At 38.4% G+C, this 24156-nt stretch overlaps 1 protein-coding gene across 1 annotated transcript in view; it reads left to right on the top strand.

Moving 5' to 3' along the window:
* Window positions 1-24156, top strand: part of Zir (dedicator of cytokinesis) — an 869757-nt gene that overhangs the window by 236803 nt on the left and 608798 nt on the right. Inside the window, 2 exon segments of the mRNA XM_090382918.1 lie at window positions 475-755; window positions 2737-2807. Of these exon segments, the coding sequence (XP_090239044.1) occupies window positions 475-755; window positions 2737-2807 (352 nt within the window).

Genomic DNA, 24156 nt, shown 5'->3' on the forward strand with positions numbered 1-24156 from the left:
AGGTATTAGAAGTAGCTGTAAAGCAAAAATGAGGTTGGGCAGGGGAGTGGTTTAAAAATTATGATAATACAACTGCCAGTGTGTTAAGGACTTTAGTCCATATTTAGCATGATAAAGACATAAAGCAGCTAAGTTTTCCATAGCACTGGTGCTTATTAATTTAGTAATTATTAGAACAATATGAATTGGATATTTTTCCATATATTTTCAATTTTATGAAAAGTTTTTAATTGCAGGAGAAGTGATTTAGATTATTAATTAAAATATAAGCTGTACTTAGTAAAATTACTTTTTAAAAATTTCCACAGCTAAAAAACATAATTTTAATGTGGAAAAAAAAAAAAAAGTAGTAATTTTTTTTTTTTATTTATTTCTTTTTTATAATACTGCAATGATAATGTATCTCGGTTAATTTAAGGACCATTACGAGTAAGAGTCTTCAAAAATTAAGATTGTTATAATTTTATCATTTAGGCATTCTGAAACTCGATATTTCTCCTTGTCCTGATGAACCAAAATATTGTTTAACACCAGAGTTAATTCGTTTGCACCCATATCCAGATGAAAAAGGCCGTCCAACCAAAGAAATTCTTGAATTTCCTTCTAAAGAGGTGTTTGTTCCAAATTATGTTTACAGAAACTTGTTGTATGCATATCCTAAAGATGTCAATTTTGCAAACCGTCCAGGTTCTGCACGTAATATTACTTGTAAAGTACAGTTTATGGTTGGAGAAGAAGAGCATAATTCCATGTCTGTAAGTAAAATTGTTACTATTATTAATTATTAAATGCTTTTCATATATTTCAAAGCATGTTTTTTTTTTTTTTTTTTAATTGGTATCATCTTATTAGATGTACAGTCATCACTCAATTTGTGTGGTTTCTTATGGCATGGTTTTGCTGTTGTGCAGTCAGGTATTTACTATTAAAATTTTGGAATGCATGTTGTCAGTGATATTTAATTTCTAATCCTCTCTGGACTTCACAAAATCTTCCTGCTTTTTTGCAAAAAAATCTGTTTTGATACAAAAATCTCCTGTTGCCCGATATCCAGCTTTTTGAAGATAAAGTTGTCACCTATGTAAGTGCATTCCATCCCTAATCCATACTGTTGATAAGAGCAGGCCGTGTGAAAAAAATTGTTCCCCATAAGCCTTGTACAATCTCTATAGGGCTGAGCTGATTGACCAGTTCTTACCAGTACTCCTTCTTTGGCTTGCATGAGCAAAATTCCATATGCTTTAAATTTTTTCCTAACTGGTGGCTTTTCTCATTATCATTTCACATCTATGAAGTAAATTCTCCGATCACCTCTGCTTAATATTTTACAACAATATTAGCAAAGGCAATGACTTTTTATATCCTTTAAAGCTGATAACGGGTCATCAATATCATTAACTTTTGCCCTTAGTAGATGACCTGGTCCTGTTCCACCCATCCTTTTTTACACTAGTACCTTCGTCCAAGGGCAAGAGTGCTGATTCCGCAGAAAAATTGTATTATAAAATTACATTACATGTTATGTTATAAAATTTATAATTTATTGACTTTTTAAAAACACTTGTAATTTAATTATTCACTTGTGGAATTACACAAAAGAATATTAAAGAGTTGTGCTTATATTGGCGCAGTTAACATAATGGTACCAACTCTCTCCTACTTTGACTTTCATTTATTTCTCAAATTCCTCACTCAAGTAAAAAAAAAAAATATATGTTCCTCTATTTGATTAGATAAACAGGAATAAAAGCTTCATGAATGGTTTATTACAAAACTAGTCAATAGGCTAAAATTGAAATTATATGGTAAAAATGAAACTTTTATTGTTCATTTAGTTACTTATTTTGTTTTTATTTAAAAATATGCCATATTATTATAAAAATATTTAATCTTTAATCTTCGCAAGCATGTTGTGTGGGCTGAAAACCTCAACAGGGAAAACCTTACTCCCTCCATCCGAGATTGGCTATCTATATCCCCAACTGAAGAATCCCATTGAAATTCATATGTTCAATGATGGGACTCAAACCCTGACCACTTGAAACTAGTGACGTAGCAAAACCACTGTATTGTTGTCTTGAACAAAAAATGGTAAGAAATCCCAGTTCAGTAGTCTAAATTAATGGGATGATTATGTATAGCTACATAATGGGGTGAGTTATAGATATCAGATGGTCACTGTGACTAGTATTTGTGGATTCCTGTTCAGTAAACTTAAAGATTGAGTATGTTAAAGTGCAGGTGATTATGATGAGTATAATGTTCTTCTAGAAGATCTATAAGAAGAGGCCACATAATTTCACCAATACTAATAATAATATATGCAAGGAGTTGACTGTTATACATACCTTTTATTTATTTCTCTATGAAAGAAAGTAGTATAAAAGATTAAACTTCAGAAACTAGCATAATTTATTCAAAAAGTAGGGATGCTTATTCACTATAGTTTTTCAAGAATGGGCACATAATGGCAACAGGAAAGTAACCTGTAATCATCAGTTTTGTTTATTTTTTTAATTTATCTAAAATGCAGATAAATTATCGAGCAGTTCATATTAAAGTATCCCTTTTTCTATTATATATTTTCACCATCAATCACAGATTTTATGATTATACGACAGTGACTAAAAAAGTGCACACACACACACACACACACACACACACACACACACACACACACACACACACACACACACACGCTTTATGTATATATAATATATATATTTATTTTTTGAGGTTATATTTGGGAAATCAAGCTGTCCAGAGTATTCATCTGAAGCATACACAGCAGTTACTTACCATAACAGGTAGGTAATTTGTTTGTAATTACCTTCTACTTTCTCACTTTCATTGCAGATTTTGTTTAGGTTCCTTTTTTTTTTTTTTTTTTTTTTTTTTTTTTTTTTTTTTTAAATTTAACTCTCAATTGTGCCAGTAATACTTGAAAATTAGCATTTTTCAAAATAAAAAAATATATATATACGAAATATAAATATAAAAGTTATAAGGGCAAGTCATGTGACTTGCATTGTATATCCGTTATGTTTTGAAATAGGGAAATTACTAATGTTTCCTGAGTTCCACTTTATTCATTATCCTTAAATTTTCTGATGATTTTTTTTTATTTATTTTTTTATTTTTTATTTTTCAGTGCTTCTTTATATTAATATCAGCAAATTACAAGTTTATAAAATATCAGTATGAAGTAGCATTGTGATGTGCTTACTTGTTTGTTGAGACTTGATTAAAATAATTAAAAAAGAACACATGCCATTAGAATCAATGAAAATTGAAATCATTGTAGTTATAAAGCTAAACCTTTGACACTCAGAATTTCCCTGTGAAAATGATAATTAAAACATAAACAAGCATAAAGATCAGATAAAATTTATTTCAGGACAAAGTTGGCATTAAATGTATTCATTAAGTGAGCAAGACATGCTACTGTTTGAAAATATCAATATCAGAATGTTTATTATAGGATTTTTTTTTTCTTTCCCCCTACAAGTTTAAAGTAAAGTATGATAAAGATAGGTTTCGGAATATTATGACTTCATCTGAAATACCATAGCTTATTTTCTCAAAACTTACTTCCTAGCTGTGTGGGTGGAAAAAATTGAAAAATGAAAACATGAATGAACTGAAAGAACTAAAACTCTGAATTCCCTTTGGGGAAAAAGTGCACTTCTTCCTGATCACAAAGTCCAGTCACTTTTTAATGAGTATCAGTTGCTTCTGAATCACATCACTTTGTGTGTATCAGAAATGGACTGTACTCTAAAGTGAATCTAGGTCCTGATCTGAAGTGCAAAGTGTGTAAGTCAGAAGTTTAATATATTCAACTTACATATTTCTGAAAAAATTGCAGACAGCTTAATTTGAGATATGCTAAGTTGTGAATACTGATGAAACAATTCAATAGCCATAGCATAGTGTCTAGGTAACTTGTAATTAGAATTAGTATTAGTACTGGCAAATGATGCAAGAAAATAAGATTATACAGCATCAGCCAAATAAAAAATACGTCCTACATTACCTGTCTATCCACTCTAATAATTTGTCTAGTTCTTCCTTAAATTTATCTAAACTACCACTGCTACAAAATCAGATGGAAGTTTGTTCCCGGAATCAAGAGCCAAATTTCACATCTATTGTCCAGCCATCCTTCCTCAATTTAACACATTTGCATCCACCTATATTTAAGAGTGAGTGAGCATGTGCACATTCAGTGTGCCGAAATTCTCAACATTAAATCCTAAAAACCATAAAATTTAATCAAAAATATATTCAATGTATATAAAATCTCAAAGACAAGCATAAATGACATCTTTGTATGACACTATAAACAAAAGTCAAGGGTTGTTGCTAATAGTACAGAGTTCACTCCGTGTACTGACAGAATTGAGCAGTTGTTAATGTCATGTGCATTTACTTTTATGACACTTGTTTATTGACCACTTAAGAATGATGCTCGTGTGCACTACAACAAAAAATTTGAGTACTTTTTGAATGTTTAGATTAAAGATATACCAGCTGTTAAGCGTAAAAGGAAAGGATTTTACCACTGAAGTCAACTTTGCAAAAGCAGAGGTTTTGCAAAGTGTTTATGCAGAGGTTTAAATATGTGTATGATCACTGAAGTGATCTTACACATATTTAAAATTCTTTTCTGTGATTACCAGGAAAATAACTGTATTTATACAGTGATTTACTTGTATTATCTTGTGAATTCCTCTGCCCTTATATGGTAGTCCTGGCAAATAAACAAAAAAAATTGTTTTTTTAATCAATTATATTACTAAAGGATGTTAGATGAACTGATGAGACTACTAGTCTCGTCAGTTCATCTAACATCCTTTAATAAAAATGCATGGGATTAGTATCCAATCAGATTGGTCAAAAATCCAATCAAATTGGTCAGACAACATTTCATCATAACAAATCATGCTGTTACCAAAGTATTTCTGTATATAAATGGTGCTGCAATACTTCTTTAACTAGTGCTTGGAATAGAAGTTAAGGTAACAGTTCTCTAATTATTCATGTCACCCATTGTGCATTGTACATTTGCTTATATGCAGTCCACAGGGACTTCCCCTGAATCCAAGGATGCTCTCATAATTATTTCTAAGGGTTTGTTTACTTCCTTTGCTGCCTCCCATAATATAATTGAATGGATCCCATCCACCACAGATATTTTTTTTGTGTTTAATTTCAACAATTTCTCTTCTACTTTCCTCTCAGCTATTACAAAATCATTTAGCTTCATATTAGAGTTTGATAAACTTCTGATACACACTTTCTTAATGAATTCCTCATATGTGAATAATACTGGTGTTGGCAGCATGGTTTCAACTCTAATATCTCAGTTTGATAATACAAGATTGGCAGTGTGGTTAATGATAGGAATCAGGATATACTACTGCAACAGGATCTAGAGAAATTAGACAGTTGAGCAGAGAAGTGAGAGTTCAGTTTTAACTTTTATAAATTTAAGGTACTGCATTTGGGCAGCAGTAATCCCAGAATAACATACGGAGTGAGTTGTACTAGAACACACCTAATTTGCATATCACTTTTGGAGTGATTATACCCCTATTGGGATATCCTGATGGTTAAGAACAAAACAACAGTGGGCCATTTCTCTCTTTGCCATGGTAGTGAGAAAAGAAAATGCTCTGGGGGTAATTATAAGGTCTAACATGAAGAGAACAGAACAGTGCAGTGCAGTGCAGTTTAGAGCTGTAGAACACCTCATGGGGATATGTAAATGATATACAGGAATTTTTCCAGCAGGAACAAGGAGATGATTCTCCTGTTGTATAAGGTAATGGTTCAATGGTTAGACCACATCTTGTATACTTCATACAAGTCTGGAAGCCTCATTTTAAGAAGGATGTGGATCTGTTGGAAAGGATACAGAGAAGGACAAATTATTCAGGAGCACGAAAGGGCATTCTTACTGATTAAGACTTTAGTTCTGTAAATTTCATCATCTGAAAACTAAGCACCTGTGAGGAGACTGATTGAAGTGTTTAATTCTTAAAAATGCATTGAGTAAAGTAAATGCTGATGGTATTTTGTTACTAGACTGACCCGCTTAAGGGGGACATAAATTAAATTGTTTTCAGCCAGGGTAATTGTTAGAAAAAAATTTTAAACTAGAATAAATTTAAGAAGATTAGGCAAATGATAACAGGAAATGGACTAATGATGGTTTTTTTTTTTTTTTTTTTGCTGATGTTGTATAAGTTTGTATCCCTGTATCATTTGCCACTGTTAATGCTTAGCCTATGAAGGATGGAAATTACAGTTGTTTTAGGAAAATTCCAATTCTTCTTCTTCTTTATCTTTGCCTTCTTCCCAAGTTATATGGGGTCGGGATTTCCATCCTTAATTCTTTTCCTCCATTCCTCCCTATCCTGGGCTTCCTCTCTCCTCCATCCTCTCTCTTTTAAATCCTCTGCCACCTTGTACTTCCATCTCAGCTTAGGTCTCCCCTCTTCCTCTTCCCTATCGCCTCCAACTTTTCACACCTCTTCCCCACATACACCTCACTTCTTCGTTCCACATGTCCAAGCCACCTCAACCTAGATTCCTGCATTTTTTTACTTAGAGGCCCACCTTAACCATACCTCTGATGTAGTCATTTCTTATCCTGCCCTTCCTCGTCACACCACACATCCATTTTAGCATCCTCATCTCCGCCACTTCCATCTTCTTCTCCTGGGCCCTTGTAATCGCCCATGTCTCAGCATCGTACATCAATGCAGGTCTAACCACAGTTTTATACACTCTTCCCTTCATTCTACAATTTACTTTCTTATCACACAGCACCCCACTCATCTTTCTCCAGTTCAACCATCCACATTGCCCTCTATGCTGTATTTCTGCATGCAATCCTCCATCCCTCTCAACGTTCGATCCCAGATACTTAAATTTCAAAACTGATGGTAGCTTTTCCTCCTACAGTTTTATAGAACTCTCATCTTCTTTATTCAATACCGTATATTCTGTCTTTGTTCTACTTATCCTCATGCCTCTCTCTTCCAACGCTTTTCTCCATTTTATTCTCTACCTTTCCTTGGGATGGTTCGCACAGTATGATATCATCTGCGAACAGCATACTCCATGGTGCTCTACTCTTCACTTCTCTCACCAACATATCCATTACCAGATCAAACAGATATGGGCTAAGAGCTGATCCCTGGCGCAGTCCATCTTCTACAGAGAATCCCTCAGTCATACCTACACTACTCTTAACCTGAGTCACCACTCCCTCGTACATTTTCTTCACAAGCCTTACATACTTTTCTGATGCACCCTTCTCCCTCATGCATCTCCATACGTCTTGTCTGGGCACTCTATCATATGCTTTTTCCAGGTCTATGAACATCATGTGCAACTCTACTTGCATCTCCCTGTATCTTTCCATCACCTGCCTTAAAGCAAAGACCACATCTGTTGTTCCTCTTCCCGGCAAGAAACCAAACTGTTCCTCTCCTATTTCCGTCTCCTGCCTTATCCTTCCTTCCACAATTCTTTCCCAGATCTTCATTGAATGAGACATTAACTTTATTCCCCTGTAGTTCCCACATTTCTGCACATCACCCTTTTCTTTATAGATTGGCACAAGTATACTTTCCCTCCACTCATCGGGTATCCTCTCCTGCCGCCACAGTTTTTCCATAAAGTCCCATAGGATATCGATCCCTTCTTCTCCCAGACTTCTCCATACCTCTACTGGTATCTGATCAACACCTACTGCTTTCCCCCTCTTCATTTTTCTGTGTGTGCTTTCCACTTCTTTCCTGCTTATGCCTTCCACTACTCTTTCATTCATCTCTCCATCCTCACATAATGCTCGTGTTTTCCTCATTTAATAACTTCTTAAAATAGTCTTTCCACCTTTCCTTAACCTTCTCCTGGTCCTGTATAACCACTCCCCTCTTCTTTTATCTGTTTTATTGATGAGAAGTCCTTTGATGCCTTGTCTCTCGCTTTGGCTATTCTCATCAATTGCCTATCTCCCTCTTTCCTTTCCAGTTCCCCATAGGCCTCGTCCACTGCCCTTGCCTTTGCTATTGCCACAGCCTTTTTTGCCTCCTTATTTGCTAATTTATATGCTTCTTTATCTTCCTGGCTACCTGTTAAATCCCATCTTTTCTTCATCTCCTTCTTTTGTTTTATCACCGATTGCACTTCCTCATTCTGCCACCAAGCCCCCTTTCCTGATGTTTTCCCCAACAACTCTTCTCCAACTTTCCTTATGATACAACTATTTAACTTCCACCACTCTTGCACGTCTTCCGGTAACTTTTTTCCTTTTAGCACCTTTTCCCTAAACTCCTTCCTCAAACCCTCCTCTTTCAATCTCCACTATTTTATCCTTTTCTCCCTCTGTCTTGAATATTTCTTACTTTTGTCCACTGCAACCTCCCCGTCAACCACAAGCAAAATGTGTTGTGCAGACACACTTTCTCTGTTTATCACCTTGCTGTTCCTCATTTCCTTTAGATGCCTCCTACGGCACATGATATAGTCAATCTGGCTTGTCCTTTCCCCACTCTTGTAAGTTATCAGCTGGCTTTCTTTCTTTTCAAAGTAGGTGTTCACTATTGCCAGGTCAAATGCCACTGTGTGTTCTACTATCCTCTCCCCTTCTCTATTTCTTTCCACAATATTCCACCTTCCATACACTCTTCCTTCCTCTCTCTTGCTTCTTCCTAAATATCCATTTAAATCATCCCCAACAATCAACCTCTCTTTCTCAGGTATTGCCATGACCACTTGATCCATTTCCATCCAAAAACTGTCCTTTTCTTCTTCCCCGCATCCTACTTGCGTGGCATATGCACATACTATTGTGGTCAAGTGTCCACCCACTTCCAGTTTGATGCTCATAATCCTATCACTCCTTCTGTTAACCTCACACACTCCATCTTTTAATTCCTTATCAACTACAATACCTACTCCATTTCTTCCTCTCTCATCCGCTTCCCTAAAGAACAACTTGTACCCTTCACCGAGCTCTTTTGCTTTATTTGCCTTCCATCTTGTCTCTTGTAGGCATAGGATCTTCACTCTTCTTCTTTGCATCAAATCCACAATCTCTCTACTCTTTCCATTCATCATCCCAATGTTCCTATTCTAACACTTTTCATCCTCTTCCTTCTTCTCTAGCTGGACTAACTTCTTTAACCGAACCCATCCTTTGTTCGGTAGCCCTGACCCTTTTCTCACAGTTTCCAGGTGACTTGACTGCACTTCGCTTATGGGGTACACCCTATCCATTCCACATCTATTTTCCATCATTCTATCATTTTCTTTTGTTTTGGCATAGTTTTTTTACAGCCGGATGCCCTTCTTGATGCCAACCCTCACCATTTATCCGGGCTTGGGATCGGCACCTACTAAGGCTGGCTTTTTTAGCAAAGTTCCAATTAATTTTTCAATAGTCAAAAATGCAGAGTAATGTTTATTTAATTGGAATAATCCAACATATATGAACTTGTTTTTTGTATTTATTATTCATCACTTCTGTTTTTATTCTTGGAACGACTCCTTTCTTATATTATTTAGACTGCTTCTTTACAGAAGTAAAGAAGCAGTCTAAATTTATATTGGTTCAGTTTTAGTTTTGATTCCAAAAGTAGGTCACTGACAGAATCACTTAAGTATGGTACCTTAACAGAACCAATGTGAGAGAACTTCACAGAACTAAATTTTAATTTTATTGAACTTATTGTAATATTTTTGCAGTTTCAATTAACTTTTATCTGTGGTTAATATGGCTTCCACTAGAAATGGTAAGAATAGCTTGGCTCAATATGACATACCTTGTGGGCAGTGGTGTGCTGGAGCCGGCTCGTGCAAACCAATTGTTAAATTTTCAAGAATTTTGTGAACCAGCTGTTAAACTGACATTGGCTATAAACTGTAGAGCGGCACACACTTCAGTCCACAATGGCTAGTGGCATTTGGGTGATAAGCTTGTATATAGTGACACGGAAAATCCAGCCGGAGCTGCTTATTTCAGCACCCTTTGTGCTTCCTTTTCCCCATCCCCTTCCCTGTGTGGCAGTCTGGATAGAGATTATCTCCACTATCAGTTTTACAGGAATATTATTTCCAACATATATATGCTTAATTTTGCTGGGCCGCTTCTTCTTAGGGTGATTATATTTCCATGTTTAACAATAGATCACATATCGGATTTAATGACGATAAATTTAGTGGGAAAAGAGTTAGTGGATTGGGATGCAACTCCATTTGTCAAATCATGGTTGAATTGCAACCATAGATTGGTTACGGATACAAGAGCTCGGCGAAAGTCAATGAAAGCGTTTTGTGAGAATCAATTTGCTATATAAAAATTACAATAAAAAATAAATGAATATTCTATTATTGTTTGGAATTTTTGTATTCCAAATTTTGTAAATCAGTAAAACTTACAATAAATATATGCACACATATTCTTGGTTATGGTTTTTTTTTTTTTTTTTTTTTTTTTAGCAAGCCAGTTGAAAATTTACCAGCACACCACTGCTTGTGGGTGAATTTCTATTTTTGATTGATATGTAACTCATAGCCTTCTGGATTGTACTTATTATGCTTCAATGCAAAACCTTCTCTGACTAAGGATTATATATTTGATTGTGCTAGATTGTGATAGTTCAGCAAATTATAATTTTTTATAGCGTGAATAGATGCATTGGAAAGTGACAAATTTGGAAGTGCACTGTTACTCAGGTGTCAGCCAGATGATTCTCACCTGATAGATATAGCTACAGGAATGGATCACAAAGTGTAGACTGCTTTGGTTCCTATTGAGGTAGTTTCAGTAGATGACTGTTGAGAAAATCTGGCAGCATATTCTGTGATAAACAAAGAGGATAAGAACCAAATTTTTTCTGCCTGCTGTGGAAATTGATCATGTTTTTCACCTAGTTAAAAAACCTAGTAACCAACATTCTGCATCAACATTAGTTTCTCTAAACTTATCTCATAGTCAGAAATGTGTAAGTACCTAACTTTGCCAATTCATTCTAGCCTTAGCATTAGTAGAGGCATGTGATGTAAGAAAGCAAACTTATGCAGCATTAGCCAAAAAAAAAAAAAAAAACCCCTCCCACGTCACCCCTCCATTCATTCCAAATTGCCTGTCCAGCTCAGCCTTAAATTTATTTAGCCAACAACTTCCACAGCAAAAGATGGAAGTCTGTTCCACCAATCAACTACCCGCTGGCTAAAGGCAAAATTCCACACAACTGTTTTACAACTGTCTTTCCTCAATTTGAATGTGTGCCTCCTCAGGTTTTTAATCTGAGCAAGAGGAAGAATCCCATCAGCATTCAGCTTGCTCAACCCATTCAAGTCCTTGAGGTTGTCACAGACATTCTCTCAGATATGCCAGACAAGCTGTACTTGCTACCTGGGAGTCTAAAACGCTGATGGAACTGATATTCGGATGACACTCAAGTCAAGTGAACCCAATTTCGGCGAAGTCCGGACGGTCTGTGACAGCCAAATCCTCTGCTTGCACCTTCACAATGGTGGGACTGTTAGTAATCCTGGGTATAACTTCCATGCACAAGTACATGGTGGGTGAACCAACGTAAGCAGGGGTCGAGGTGTGGCGCCCACACCACATGGAGGAACGCCGCCCCTCTATGTTACCAGGCAGTACTAGGTGGTAGATGACATTAACTGATGCAATACCACCACTTTGCTTATTGGAGGCTTGAAGTGGTGGAACCCATGTTTAGTCTCTAGAGCTAAGTTCTGGTCAACCCTTCCCTATCTCTTCCATCATGCAGTATGATTGATGACTTTTGAGGTTAGGTTTAGTCTCTAGAGCAAAGTTCTGGTCAACCCTTCCCTATCTCTTCCATCATGCAGTATGATTGATGACTTTTGAGGTTAGGATTAACATCGTGGCAAGATCCAATATTCCTTACATTTTGAGGGTACAGCTCTAAAACGGTGTTTGCCGCTAGTTAGTACACCAGAATGAACCTATTGGTAACTCTCTAGGAGGCTTCCGGATCAGCTAGTGTATAATCTTGCTACCTCTACTCTGCCAGATAGTGACTGGAGGGAGTTCGAGTAGTGTGTTTTCAGGGAGCATTGTCGAGGCCACGTTATGTCAAGGATCTGGGTATATTCTTACCATATGTATGCCATATCCAAAAATTTCATTACTTCATACAGCATGTCCCACGGACTTTTTCTCACTATTGAATACACCATGAATTGTCAAATTAATAGAGCAAGTTTATCTGCGAAGAGATCTAAACCTCCCAAGCACTTCCTAATTCATTTCACAAATATGCGTGGTCTCAATTCTAATCTCAACGATGTCCATTTCCACTTGCAGTCTGCCAAACCCCATGTACTTTTTCTGACAGAATCTCAGTTATCAGTTGATACAACTACTGCTTGTCTCAGTTTCCAAATTATTCGCTGTATGATTCCTTTTGCCTCAACGGTGGTATTTGCACATATGTCCATTTCGATATTCCCTGTCAGAGACTTGGTAATTTGGAATCTCCTCTCTTTGATCTTCTCTGGGTCAAAATCTCTCCAACTCATTGTGTGAAATTCATCTGTTGTCTCTACTGTTCTCCCAATTCCACTAATCACTTGGAGCTCTTTGACTTCCTCTCTTTGCAACTTAACTTTCTCCAGTCCAACTTTCCTAACAGTGAGGTAATTTCCCTTGGTGATTTTAATGTTCACAACGCCAGCGGCGCCTCCGTAGCCAGGTGGGCAGGAGCAGCAGTGCATAGCACACGCTTCTTGATTAGACCGGGGTTCGAGCCCGTGACCACCAAATACGGAGGATGCGGAAAGGTCAGGGAATGACCACCGCATATCCCCGGAGCATATCTCCTAAAAACCAAACAAACAACAACAACTCCAGCTGGCTTCCGTTTTCTAGTCACAACGACCCAGGTGGTCGAGATGTTGAGGCTTTCGCAATTTTTTTTTTTTTTTTTTTATGTGAACCCCAAACACGAGAGGTATTAGAACCTATAGTACTTAGTACCGTGGAGGTTGAGAAGACGAAACAAGATATTTGTTGACATTGGACTTATACTTCCGTAGATTGTAATTTTCAGGAAATACGTATGAAGGAAAGTTGTTCCGGAAAATGGCAGTTGAATGAATAAATGAGGAAGATGAAAAGTTGGTTCTGTGGGTTTGAAGTTGGACAGAAAATGGATGTTGGCTGGGGGCGGCACGTGTTTGGACTGTTTTGAAAGACAGAGCGGGAATTATAGAAGCCAATTCAGAAGAACAGTGCCCATGGAAGTATCTGTAGAAGAGGCATGCAACAGAAACATTACGTCTATGAGAAAGCGAGTGGAGAGACTCTGTTAGAGATGAATCATTAATTAACCTAATTGCCCTCTTCTGAATCGAATCAAGAAGCCTGAGAGAGGTTTTGGGGGCACCACCCCAGATGTAGGAACAATATTCCATGGCAGGGCGGATTTGCGATTTATACAGAGTGAGCAGCTCTTTGGAAGAAAAGTAACGCCGAAAGCGAAAGAGAAAACCAAGTTTTTTAGATGCAGAGGAAGCAGTATTTGTAATGTGCTTGTGCCAAGAGAGATTAGAAGTCAGGGTAATCCCCAAAAGAAATATATCATTTTGCCTAGAAATCGGAGTGTCACTAAAGATAAGCATTGGAGCAGAAGAATCCTTTTTGCGAGATATAAGACTAGACTGAGTTTAAGAAGGGTTGAAATCAACTAAGTTGTCTTTGCCCCACTGGAGAATTACCTGAAGATCGGCATTTAAGGAATTAGTAGCAGATTTTCGAGAAGTTGAAGCTGATTGAGCAGGACAAGGTTTCTCAAAATGGAAAGTGGAATGCAATGTGCTATCATTAGCAAAACTATGGATAGGATTTCCGGTCAATGGAAGAAGGTCATTAATATACAAGAGGAAAAGAGTGGGGGAAAGAACTGAACCTTAGGGGACACCGGCATTAGTGAAGATGTTAGAAGACAGAGAGCCATCTACCATCACCCTCAGTGAGCGATCAGAGAGAAAACTGGATAACCAATTACTAAAAACAGTTGGCAAACCATAAGATGGAAGCTTGTTTAGAAGACCTTTATGCCAAACACGATCTAAAGCCTTTGAGATGTCAAGAGCAACTACTTGTGTTTCACCGCACCTTTCCATTGAATTAGTCCCATAAATGGGTAACATAAGCCAGAATATCGACATTGACGGAATCCATACTGGCGATCGTTGATCAGACGGAAGGTTTCTAGGTAGTTTACGAGTTGGCAGTTAATTTTTTTCTCCATTACTTTAGAAAGAGTAGAAGTAATTGCAATGGGACGATAATTGGATTGGAGGGATTTGTCACCCATTTTAGGAACTGGCTGAATATGAGCAAATTTCCAAGCAGAAGGAAAAACACCTTTGGAATAAGAAAGTGAAAAAAGGCGGCAAAGAATAGGAGTAAGTTCAGGAGCACAGGTTTTGAGAACAAGTGGAGAAATACCATCAGGATCTGGAGCTTTGTTAGCATCAAGATTCATCAAAATCCTTTTGATATCCTTTGGACGGAAGACCACAGGAGGCATTGAATGGAGCGTGTTGGGAATGGTGGGAGGTGTTTTACGAAGATCATTAATACATGTGCTTTAAGAAAAATGGGATGCTAGCAGGTCAGCTTTATCCTTGGCTAAAGTGACAACAGAACCATCTGGTTTGGACAGAGGTGGGAGCAGAGATTACTAATGACCTTGCACAGATTGTTCATTTACCTACAAGAATACCAGACAATCCCAATCATACAGCCAACACACTTGATCTTTTTCTCACAAACCACCCTTCTAAGTACACGGTCAAAGTGAGAGGTCCTTTAGGCTCTTCAGATCACAACTTCGTGATTGTATCTTCTCCAATGGAACCTTTATCTCAAGGCTATTCCCAACCTCGTGTTGTTGGCATTACAAGAAATGGGATGACCTGCGGGATTTATTTTCCTTGGTTGGATTACTGTTTCAAAACTTCTGACGTCAACGTTTGTTCAGATCGTGTCAGTGAAATTATTCTTGCAGGAATGGAATCCTTTACTCCACAGTCCACTTTAAAATCTCGTCCTTTATCTAAATCTTGGTTTTCCAATAAATGTGCTAAGGCTGTTCAAGGGAAAAATGTTGCATATCCTAATTGGCTTGTTTCTAATTCTCCAGATTCATTTACTGCCTACACCACAGCTCGCAACAATTGTAAAGCAGTTATTAATCAGTCCAAACTAGAGTTTGAACAGGCTAAGAGTAGAAAACCTGCTTCTTGCCCTAATGGTAGCCGAGAATTCTGGTCTCTTGCCAAAGCTATTGGCCGCAACCATTGCCCATCTCTGCCACGACATCTGTCCAAACCAGATGGTTCTGTTATCACTTCAGCCAAGGATAAAGCTGACCTGCTAGCATCCCATTTTTCTTCCAACTCATGTATCAATGATCTTGGTAAAACACCTCCCACCATTCCCAACATGCTCCATTCATTGCCTCCTGTGGTCTTCCGTCAATAGGATGTCAGAATGATTTTAACGAATCTTGATGCTAAGAAAGCTCCAGGTCCCAATGGTATTTCTCCACTTGTTCTCAAAACCTGTGTTCCTGAACTTACTCCTATTCTTTGCCGCCTTTTTTCACTTTCTTATTCCAAAGGTGTTTTTCCTTCTGCTTGGAAATTTGCTCATATTCAGCCAGTTCCTAAAAAGGATGAGAAATCCCTCCCATCCAATTATCGTCCCATTGTAATTACTTCTACTCTTTCTATAAATTAATGGAGAAATCAATTAACCGCCAACTCTTAAACTACCTAGAAACCTTCCGTCTGATCAACGATTGCCAGTATGGATTCCGTCAATGCCGATCCACTGGTGATATTCTGGCTTATGTTACCCATTTATGGACTAATTCAATGGAAAGGTTCGGTGAAACACAAGTAGTTGCTCTTGACACCTCAAAGGCTTTTGATCATGTTTGGCATAAAGGTCTTCTAAACAAGCTTCCATCTTATGGTTTGCCAACTGTTTTTAGTAATTGGTTATCCACTTTTCTCTCTGATCGCTCACTGAGGGCGATGGTAGATGGCTCTCTGTCTTCTAACTTCTCCACTAATGCCGGTGTCCCCCAAGGTTCAGTTCTTTCCCCCACTCTTTTCCTCTTGTATATTAATGACCTTCTTCCATTGACTGGAAATCCTATCCATAGTTTTACCGATGATAGCACATTGCATTCCACTTTCCATTTTGAGAAACCTTGTCCTGATCAATCAGCTTCAATTTCTTGAAAATCTGCTACCAATTTCTTAAATGACAATCTTCAGGTACTTCTCCAATGGGGCAAAGGCAACTTAGTTGAATTCAACCCTTCTAAAACTCAGTCTTGTCTTATTTCCTCACAAAAAGGATTCTTCTGCACCTATGCTTATCTTTAGTGACACTCCGATTTCTAGGCATATGATATATCTCTTTTGGGGATTACCCTGACTTCTAATCTCTCTTGGCACAAGTACATTACAAATATTGCTTCCTCTGCATCTAAAAAACTTGGTTTTCTCTTTCGCTCTCAGCTTTACTTTAAATTGCAAATCTGCCCTGCCATGGAATATTGTTTCCATGGAATATTGTTTCTTGGTTTGTGTCCCCAAAACCTCTCTCAGGCTTCTTGATTCCATTCAGAAGAGATCAGTTAGGTTAATTAATGATTCCTCTCTCCACTCGCTCTCTCATAGTCGTACTATTTCTACTGCATGCCTCTTCTTCTTATACTTCCATGGGCACTGTTCTTCTGAATTGGCTTCTATAATTCCCGCTCTCTCTTTCAAAACTGTCCAAACACGTGCCGCTACCAGCCAACATCCATTTACTGTCCAACTTCAAACTCACAGAACGAACTTTTCATCTTCCTCGTTTATTCATTCAACTGCCGTTTTCTGCAACAACCTTCCTTCATATGTATTTCTTGAAAATTACAGTCCACAGAAGTTCAAGTCCAGTATCAACAAATATCTTCTTTCGTCTTCTCAACCTTCAACCCAAGCACAGTACTAAGTACTATAGGTTCTAATACCTCTCGGGTTTGGGGTTTACATAAAAAAAAAAAAAAAAAAAAAAAAGGCTTTATTCATCTCAATGAGATCACCTTACAGATGCCTACTCTTCAGGAGCTGCAATTTGCAGAATTTAAGCCTTTCTTGGTTAGAGCACCCGTTTGTTTCCCTCACCACTCTTGTTGCCCTTCTTTGTACTCTTTCTAGCAACTCTACATCCTTCCTAAAATGAGGCCACCAGACCTGTACACTACTCTAGGTGTGGCTTGACCATTGCCTTGTATAATGGGATAATCATCTCCCTCGGCGCCTCTGTAGCCAGGTGGGCAGAAGCAGCAGTGCGTAGCACATGCTTCTTGATTAGACAGGGATTCGAGCCCATGACCACCAAATATGGAGGATGTGGAAAGGTCAGGGAATGACCACCATATATCCCCGGAGCAATATGGCCTTAGTTGCTAATGCTCCTAAAAACCAAATAACAACAACAACATCATCATCTCCCTGTTCTTGTTAGCAAAATTCCTATATATCATTGACAAGACTCCATGACCTGCCCTGGCAGCCCCTCTGCACTGCTCAGTTAACTTCATATTTGATGGCACAATTACCCCCAGGTCTTTTTCCATTTCCCTGAGTGTAGTACCACACAGTTGGTACATTTCTCTTCCGTTATTGCTACCCATATGCAGTACTTTGGGCCGACCGGGCTAGCCGAGTGGGTAAAGTACCTGCCCGGCAACCCAAAGGTCGCGGGTTCGATTCCCGCCTCGGGCTTGGATCAAAGTACTGCAAAAACCTTGGGAGGTGCAATATGGCCACAGAAGCCGATGCGCCAACAACTACCAAATCAAAAAAAAAAAAAAAAAAAAAATCAAGCAGTACTTTGGATTTGTCAATGTTAAACTTCAGTTGCCACTTTTCAGCCCATTTGCCCAACTTATTTAGATCCAGTTGGAGTAACATACTTCTTTATTGTCATTAACAATCCTGTCGTGCCTTTGTATCATCTGCAAACTTGGACATTAAACCTCATATACCTTCTTCAACATCATTGGTAAATATACAAAACAACAATGTACCCAACACCGAATCTTGGGGAAATCCACTAATAAAATTTGTCCACGAAGAACAGTGTCCATTTATTATCACTCTCTGTCTTCTCCACTCAACCATCCCTTTATCCATTGTAGCAACTTACTCTTAATGCGATACCTTTCCAATTGATACAGCAATCTTCTCTGTGCAAGAGTATCAAAAGCTTTCCTGAAATCCAAGTATATGATATCAAATTTTTTTTGACATTCAATTCCTTTGTGACCACATCATAGTATCCAATCAAATTTGTCATACAAGTCCTCCCTTTAACAAGCCCATGCTGTGTCTTAACTATTACTGCAGTCTTGTCTAGATGATCCTGCAACACTTCTTTAACCAGTGACTCCCTTATTTTCCCCGGAACACAAGTTAAACTAACAGGTCTATAGTTACTTGTGTCACCTTTTGAACCCCCTTTATGAATTGGTGATACATTTGCTGACGTCAGTCCATGGGGACCTCCGCTGAGTCCAAGGAAACTCTCATAATTATGGCTAAGGGATTGCTTACTTCCTTTGCTGCCTCCTTTAATATAACTGGATAGATCCCATCCACCCCAGGTGCCTTGCTTATGTTTAACTTCAACAATTTCTTCTCTACTTTGCTTTCAGTTATTACAAAATCATTTAGTTTCCTGTTAGAGTTAGATAAACTTCTTGCATTCCCCTCATTGAATAACTCCTCATGTGTGAATGTAGATGCAAAATATGCATTGATTATCAGCTACCTGAGCATAATCATCAATCGTAAACCGATCTATGTTCAGTGGTCCAATCTGATTCATCCCTTTCCTTCTAGAGCTTACATAAGTAAAGAACTCTTTGCTGTTTTTCTTTGCATCTTTTGCTAAAGAATTCTCGTAATCTGCCTTTGCCTGCATAACCTCCTTTGCGACTTGGTCACAGACACGCTGCCATAGGCTTCTGTGTCCCCTGATAATTTATGTGCATCTCATACATTTTTTTCTCTGGCACGAGCCTCATTAATTCGTCTGACATCCATTTAGTCCTGAACCTTGAACAGCATTTCTTATTTGGAAATGAAAAACCTAGTAGCCTCCAAGATTCCCTGAAGGCTTCCCATTTAGAATTCAACGTTGGTAACATCATCATAGCCCCGTCCCTGTAGAAGCAGTCTCTCCTGTCAGCAAGAACATCTAGAATCAAACCATTGATAATAAGTGGACTAATTCATAAATAAAGACGTCTTTGCTGTTTTTCTTTGCATCCTGTGCTAAAGATTTATTGTAATTTGACCCTACTGTACAGAATTTTAAAACTGTCTGAGACCCCTGTAGTCACCTTTTTGAAAGCAAAAGCCCTTCCCTTTACCCTTGATCGTAGTTATATCTTTAAGTAAATCCCACATCAGTTCACTGTGATCACTGCCACCTAATGGTTTCTTTACCTGCAAATTCCTAATGCATGCGTCATCATTGCTGATAATCAGATCAAGGCTATTACTCCCTCTGGTTGCTTCTCGAACATGCTGCTATAGAAAACATCAATCCAATTAATCCCAAAAAAATGTACTAGGGTGCGAGTGACCAAACCCACAAGTTCCAGTCAATATCTGGAAAGTTAAAATCCACCATTATAAGACATTCTGATTTATTATAGTTAAAATCCACCATTATAAGACATTCTGATTTATTGGTCCACACGCACAATTTCTCATTATACTCATCAGATTCATTAGACCTATAACACACACCTACTCTCATTTTTCGATTCCCAGTGCTTATGTCACACCAAACAGACTCAACATTGCATTGTCCACCAACATCAATTGGATGCACTTCCTTAGATTTTATGTGTTTCTTATCTAACAGCATAACCCCTCCTCCCTTCCAGTACACATTGTACTCCCCAAATTCCAATTCTGCACTGCTTATATCTGTGTGACACCACATCTCTGATATCCGAACAATAGCTGCCTTTGATGTCTTGACTAGCACTTCAAGCTCATCAAATTTATTAACTATACTCCTAGCATTGGTGTACATCTAAGTATACATGCACCTGTTTCTATTCTTAGTTACCCTATTACAGCCCATCTATTTATTTATTCCAGTATGACTCCTAACAGTCCTGAAAATCTCCATTGTCTTGCTTTCAGTGTTACTGCTCATTGTAATAGGGGCAGTGCAAGAATCACTTTTGCCTATGTTATGCGGCCACTGTTAATCTTTTATTCTGTGTATCGCTCCAACCTAGCAGTTTACCAACCCACCTAACCCTGCCTAAATAGCATCAGCAAATATTCTCGCCCCCTTTCTATTTAAGTGTACCCTATCCCTGTAGAAGTAATCTCTCCTGTCACCAACAATATCTAGAATCAAACTATCAATACCAAATGGACCAGTTCTCATTCATCCTCTTCCTTCCAGAGTTTACATCAATAAAGAAGTCTTTGCTGTTTTTCTTTGCATCCTTTTCCAAAGATTTATTGTTATCATTAGCATTAGTAGAGGAATATGATGCAAGAAAGCAAGCTCATGCAGCATCACCCAAGAAAAAAAAAAAAAAAATTCCCATTTCACCTCTCTGTTCATTCCAAATACCTGTCCAGATCAGCCTTAAATTTATTTAGGCTATCAACTTCCACAACAAAGGATGGAAGTCTGTTCCACCAACAAACTACCCACTGGCTAAAGGCAAACTTCCAAACATCTATCCTACAACTTTCTTTTCTCATTTTGAATTTATGCCCTCTCAGGTGATTATTCTCAGCAAGAGGAAGAATCCCATCAGCATTGAGCATGCTCAAACCATTCAAAGCTTTATACACCTCTATCAGATCACCTCACCAGTGCCTATTCTTCAGACACTGTAATTTGCAAAACTTAAGCCTTTCTTCATAAGAGCAACCCTTTGTTTCATTCACTAATCTTGTTGCCCTTCTCTGTACTCGTTCCAGCAGCTCTACATCCTTTTTAAAATAAGGCCTCCAGACCTGTATATAGTACTCAAGGTGTGGCCTGGCCATTGCCTTGTACAAGGGAATAATCACCTCCTTATCCCTCCTAGAAAAATTCCTGTATATCATTGACAAGACACCATGAGCTACTCTTGCAGCCCATCTGCACTGCTCAGAGAACTTCATATCTGCCTCCACAATTACCCCCAGGTCATTTTCATTCTCTACCGCTGTCAGTGTAGTAAAACAAAGTTGATACATTTCTCTGGGGTTACTGTTTCCCATATGTAGTACTTTTCATTTGTCAATGTTAAACTTCATTTGCCACCTCTCAGCCTATCTGCTCAACCTTTCCAGATCCAGTTGCAGCAGCAGCATAGCGTCAGTAGTGTCCTTATCAACCCTGCCAACCTTTGTATCGTCTGCAAACTTGGACATTAAGCTTGATATACCATCACAATATCATTTTTAAATACAGAAAACAACAATGGACCCACACTGAACCCTGAGGGACTCCACTAATAACATTAGTCCTTGATGAGCATTGTTCATTGATTACCACTCTCTATCTTCTCCCCCACAACCATCCCTTTATACATAGCCGCAATTTGCCTCCAGTGCCACACTGCTCCAATTTATGCCGCAGTCTTCCATGTGTAACAGTATCAAAAGCCTTTCTAAGATCCAAATATATAATATCAAAGTTATTCCCTGCATCATAGTATCCAATCAGATTGGTAGTAGTAGTAGTAGTAGTAGTAGTGGCACTTGATGCAAGAAAGCAGTGTAGGAGCTTATGCAGCATCAGCCAAAAAAAAAAAAAAAATCACACCATACCCTCCAATTGCCTGTCCAGTTCCTCCTTAAATTTATTTAACCTATCAACTTCCACAACGACAGATGGAAGTTTGTTCCAGCAATTAACCACCCGCTGGCTAAAGGCAAATTTCCGCACATCTATTCTACATCTATCCTTTCTTAATTTGAACTTATGTCCCCGTAGGTTCGTATTCTGAACAAGTGGGAGGATCCCATCAGAATTCAGCGTGCTCAACCCATTCAAGGCCTTATAGACCTCAATCAGATCACCGCGCAGGTGCCTAGTCTCCAGCCACTGCAATTTGCAGAACTTAAGCCTCTCTTGGTAAGAGTATCCCTTCATTCCCCTCACCAATTGTGTTGCTCTTCTCTGTACACGCTCAAGCAAATCTACATCCTTCCTAAAATGAGGCCTCCAGACCTGTACGCAGTACTCAAGGCGTGGCCTGACCATTGCCTTATACAGAGGGACAATCACCTCCTTTCCCCTGCTTGCAAAATTCCTATATATCATTGACAAAACCCCATGACCCACCCTAGCAGCCTGTCTGCACTGCTCAGAAAACTTCATATCTGACTGCACAATTACTCCCAGGTCTTTTTCATTTTCTACCACCTTAAGTGTAGTACCACACAGTTGGTACGTTTCTCTGGGGTTACTTCTACCCATATGCAGTACTTTGCATTTGTCAAGGTTGAACTTCAGTTGCCACTTCTTAGCCCATCTGCCCAAATTATCTAGATCCTGTTGCAGTAGCACACTGCCATTACTGTCATTAACAACCCTGCCAACCTTTGTGTCATCTGCAAACTTCGACATTAAGCCTGATATACCTTCATCAATATCATTGATAAATACACAAAACAACAGTGGACCCAACACCGAACCCTGTGGGACTCCACTAATAACATTAGTCCACGAAGAGCAGCACCCATTGATTACCACCCTCTGTCTTCTCGCACTTAACCATCCTTTTATTCATTGTAGCAACTTACCCTTAATACCATTCTGCTCCAATTTGTACAGTAGTCTTCCATGCGCAACAGTGTCAAAAGCTTTCCTGAAATCCAAGTATATGATATCAAAATTATTTTTTGCATCCAGTTCCTTTGTGACCACATCATAATAACCAATCAAATTTGTCAGACAAGACTTTCCCTTAACAAACCCATGCTGTGTTTGAATTATTGCTGCAGTCTTGTCTAGATGATCCTGCAATGCATCTTTAACCAGCGACTCCATTATTTTACCCGGAACAGAAGTTAAACTAACTGGTCTGTAATTACTCGTGTCACCCTTCGATCCACCTTTGTGAATTGGGGACACATGTGCACATCTCCAGTCCGTGGGAACCTCCCCTGAGTCCAAGGATGCTCTCATAATTATGGCTAAGGGTTTGCTTAGTTGCTTTGCCGCCTCCTTTAAAATAACTGGATAGATCCCATCCACCCCAGGTGCCTTTCTTATGTTTAACTTCAACAATTTCTCCTCCACTTTGCTCTCAGTTATTACAAAATCATTAAGCACACTGCTACAATTTGACAACCTTCTTCCATTTTCAAATTGTAATAATTCCTCACGTGTGAATGTAGATGCAAAATACTCATTCAGTTTGTTTGCTATCTGAGCAGGATCATCAATAGTCGAACCATCGATGTCAAGTGGACCAATCATATTCATCCCCTTCCTTTTAGAGTTTATATAAGTAAAGAAATCCTTGCTGTTTTTCTTAGCATCTTTTGCCAAAGATTTCTCGTAATCCGCCTTCGCCTGCTGAACCTCCTTTGTGACCTGATTACAGACTAGCTTATATCTGCCACAGGCTTCTGCGTCACCTGATAATTTATATGCATCCCATGCATTTTTCTTCTCTGTCACGAGTCTCATTAGTTCATTTGATAACCATTTAGGCCTAAACCTTGAACAATATTTCTTAATCGGTATATAAAGTCTAGTAGCTTCCACGATTAATTCTTTGAATGCTTCCCACTTAGAATTTACTGTTTGTAACATCGTCAGTTGATCCCACTGTACAGAATTTAAAAACTGTCTGAGACCACTGTACTCCCCTTTACGGAAGCAAAAACCCTTTCCTTTACCCCTGACGGTAGTTACCTCTTTGAGTAAATCCCACTTCAGCACACTGTGATCACTGCCACCTAGTGGTTCCTTTATCTGCAAATTCTTAATACACGAATGATCACTGCTGATAACCAGATCAAGAC

Source organism: Mastigoproctus giganteus, chromosome 10 (assembly GCF_048544385.1).
Source record: "Mastigoproctus giganteus isolate SK-2022 chromosome 10, ASM4854438v1, whole genome shotgun sequence".
NCBI classification, from domain to species: Eukaryota; Metazoa; Arthropoda; class Arachnida; order Uropygi; family Thelyphonidae; genus Mastigoproctus; species Mastigoproctus giganteus.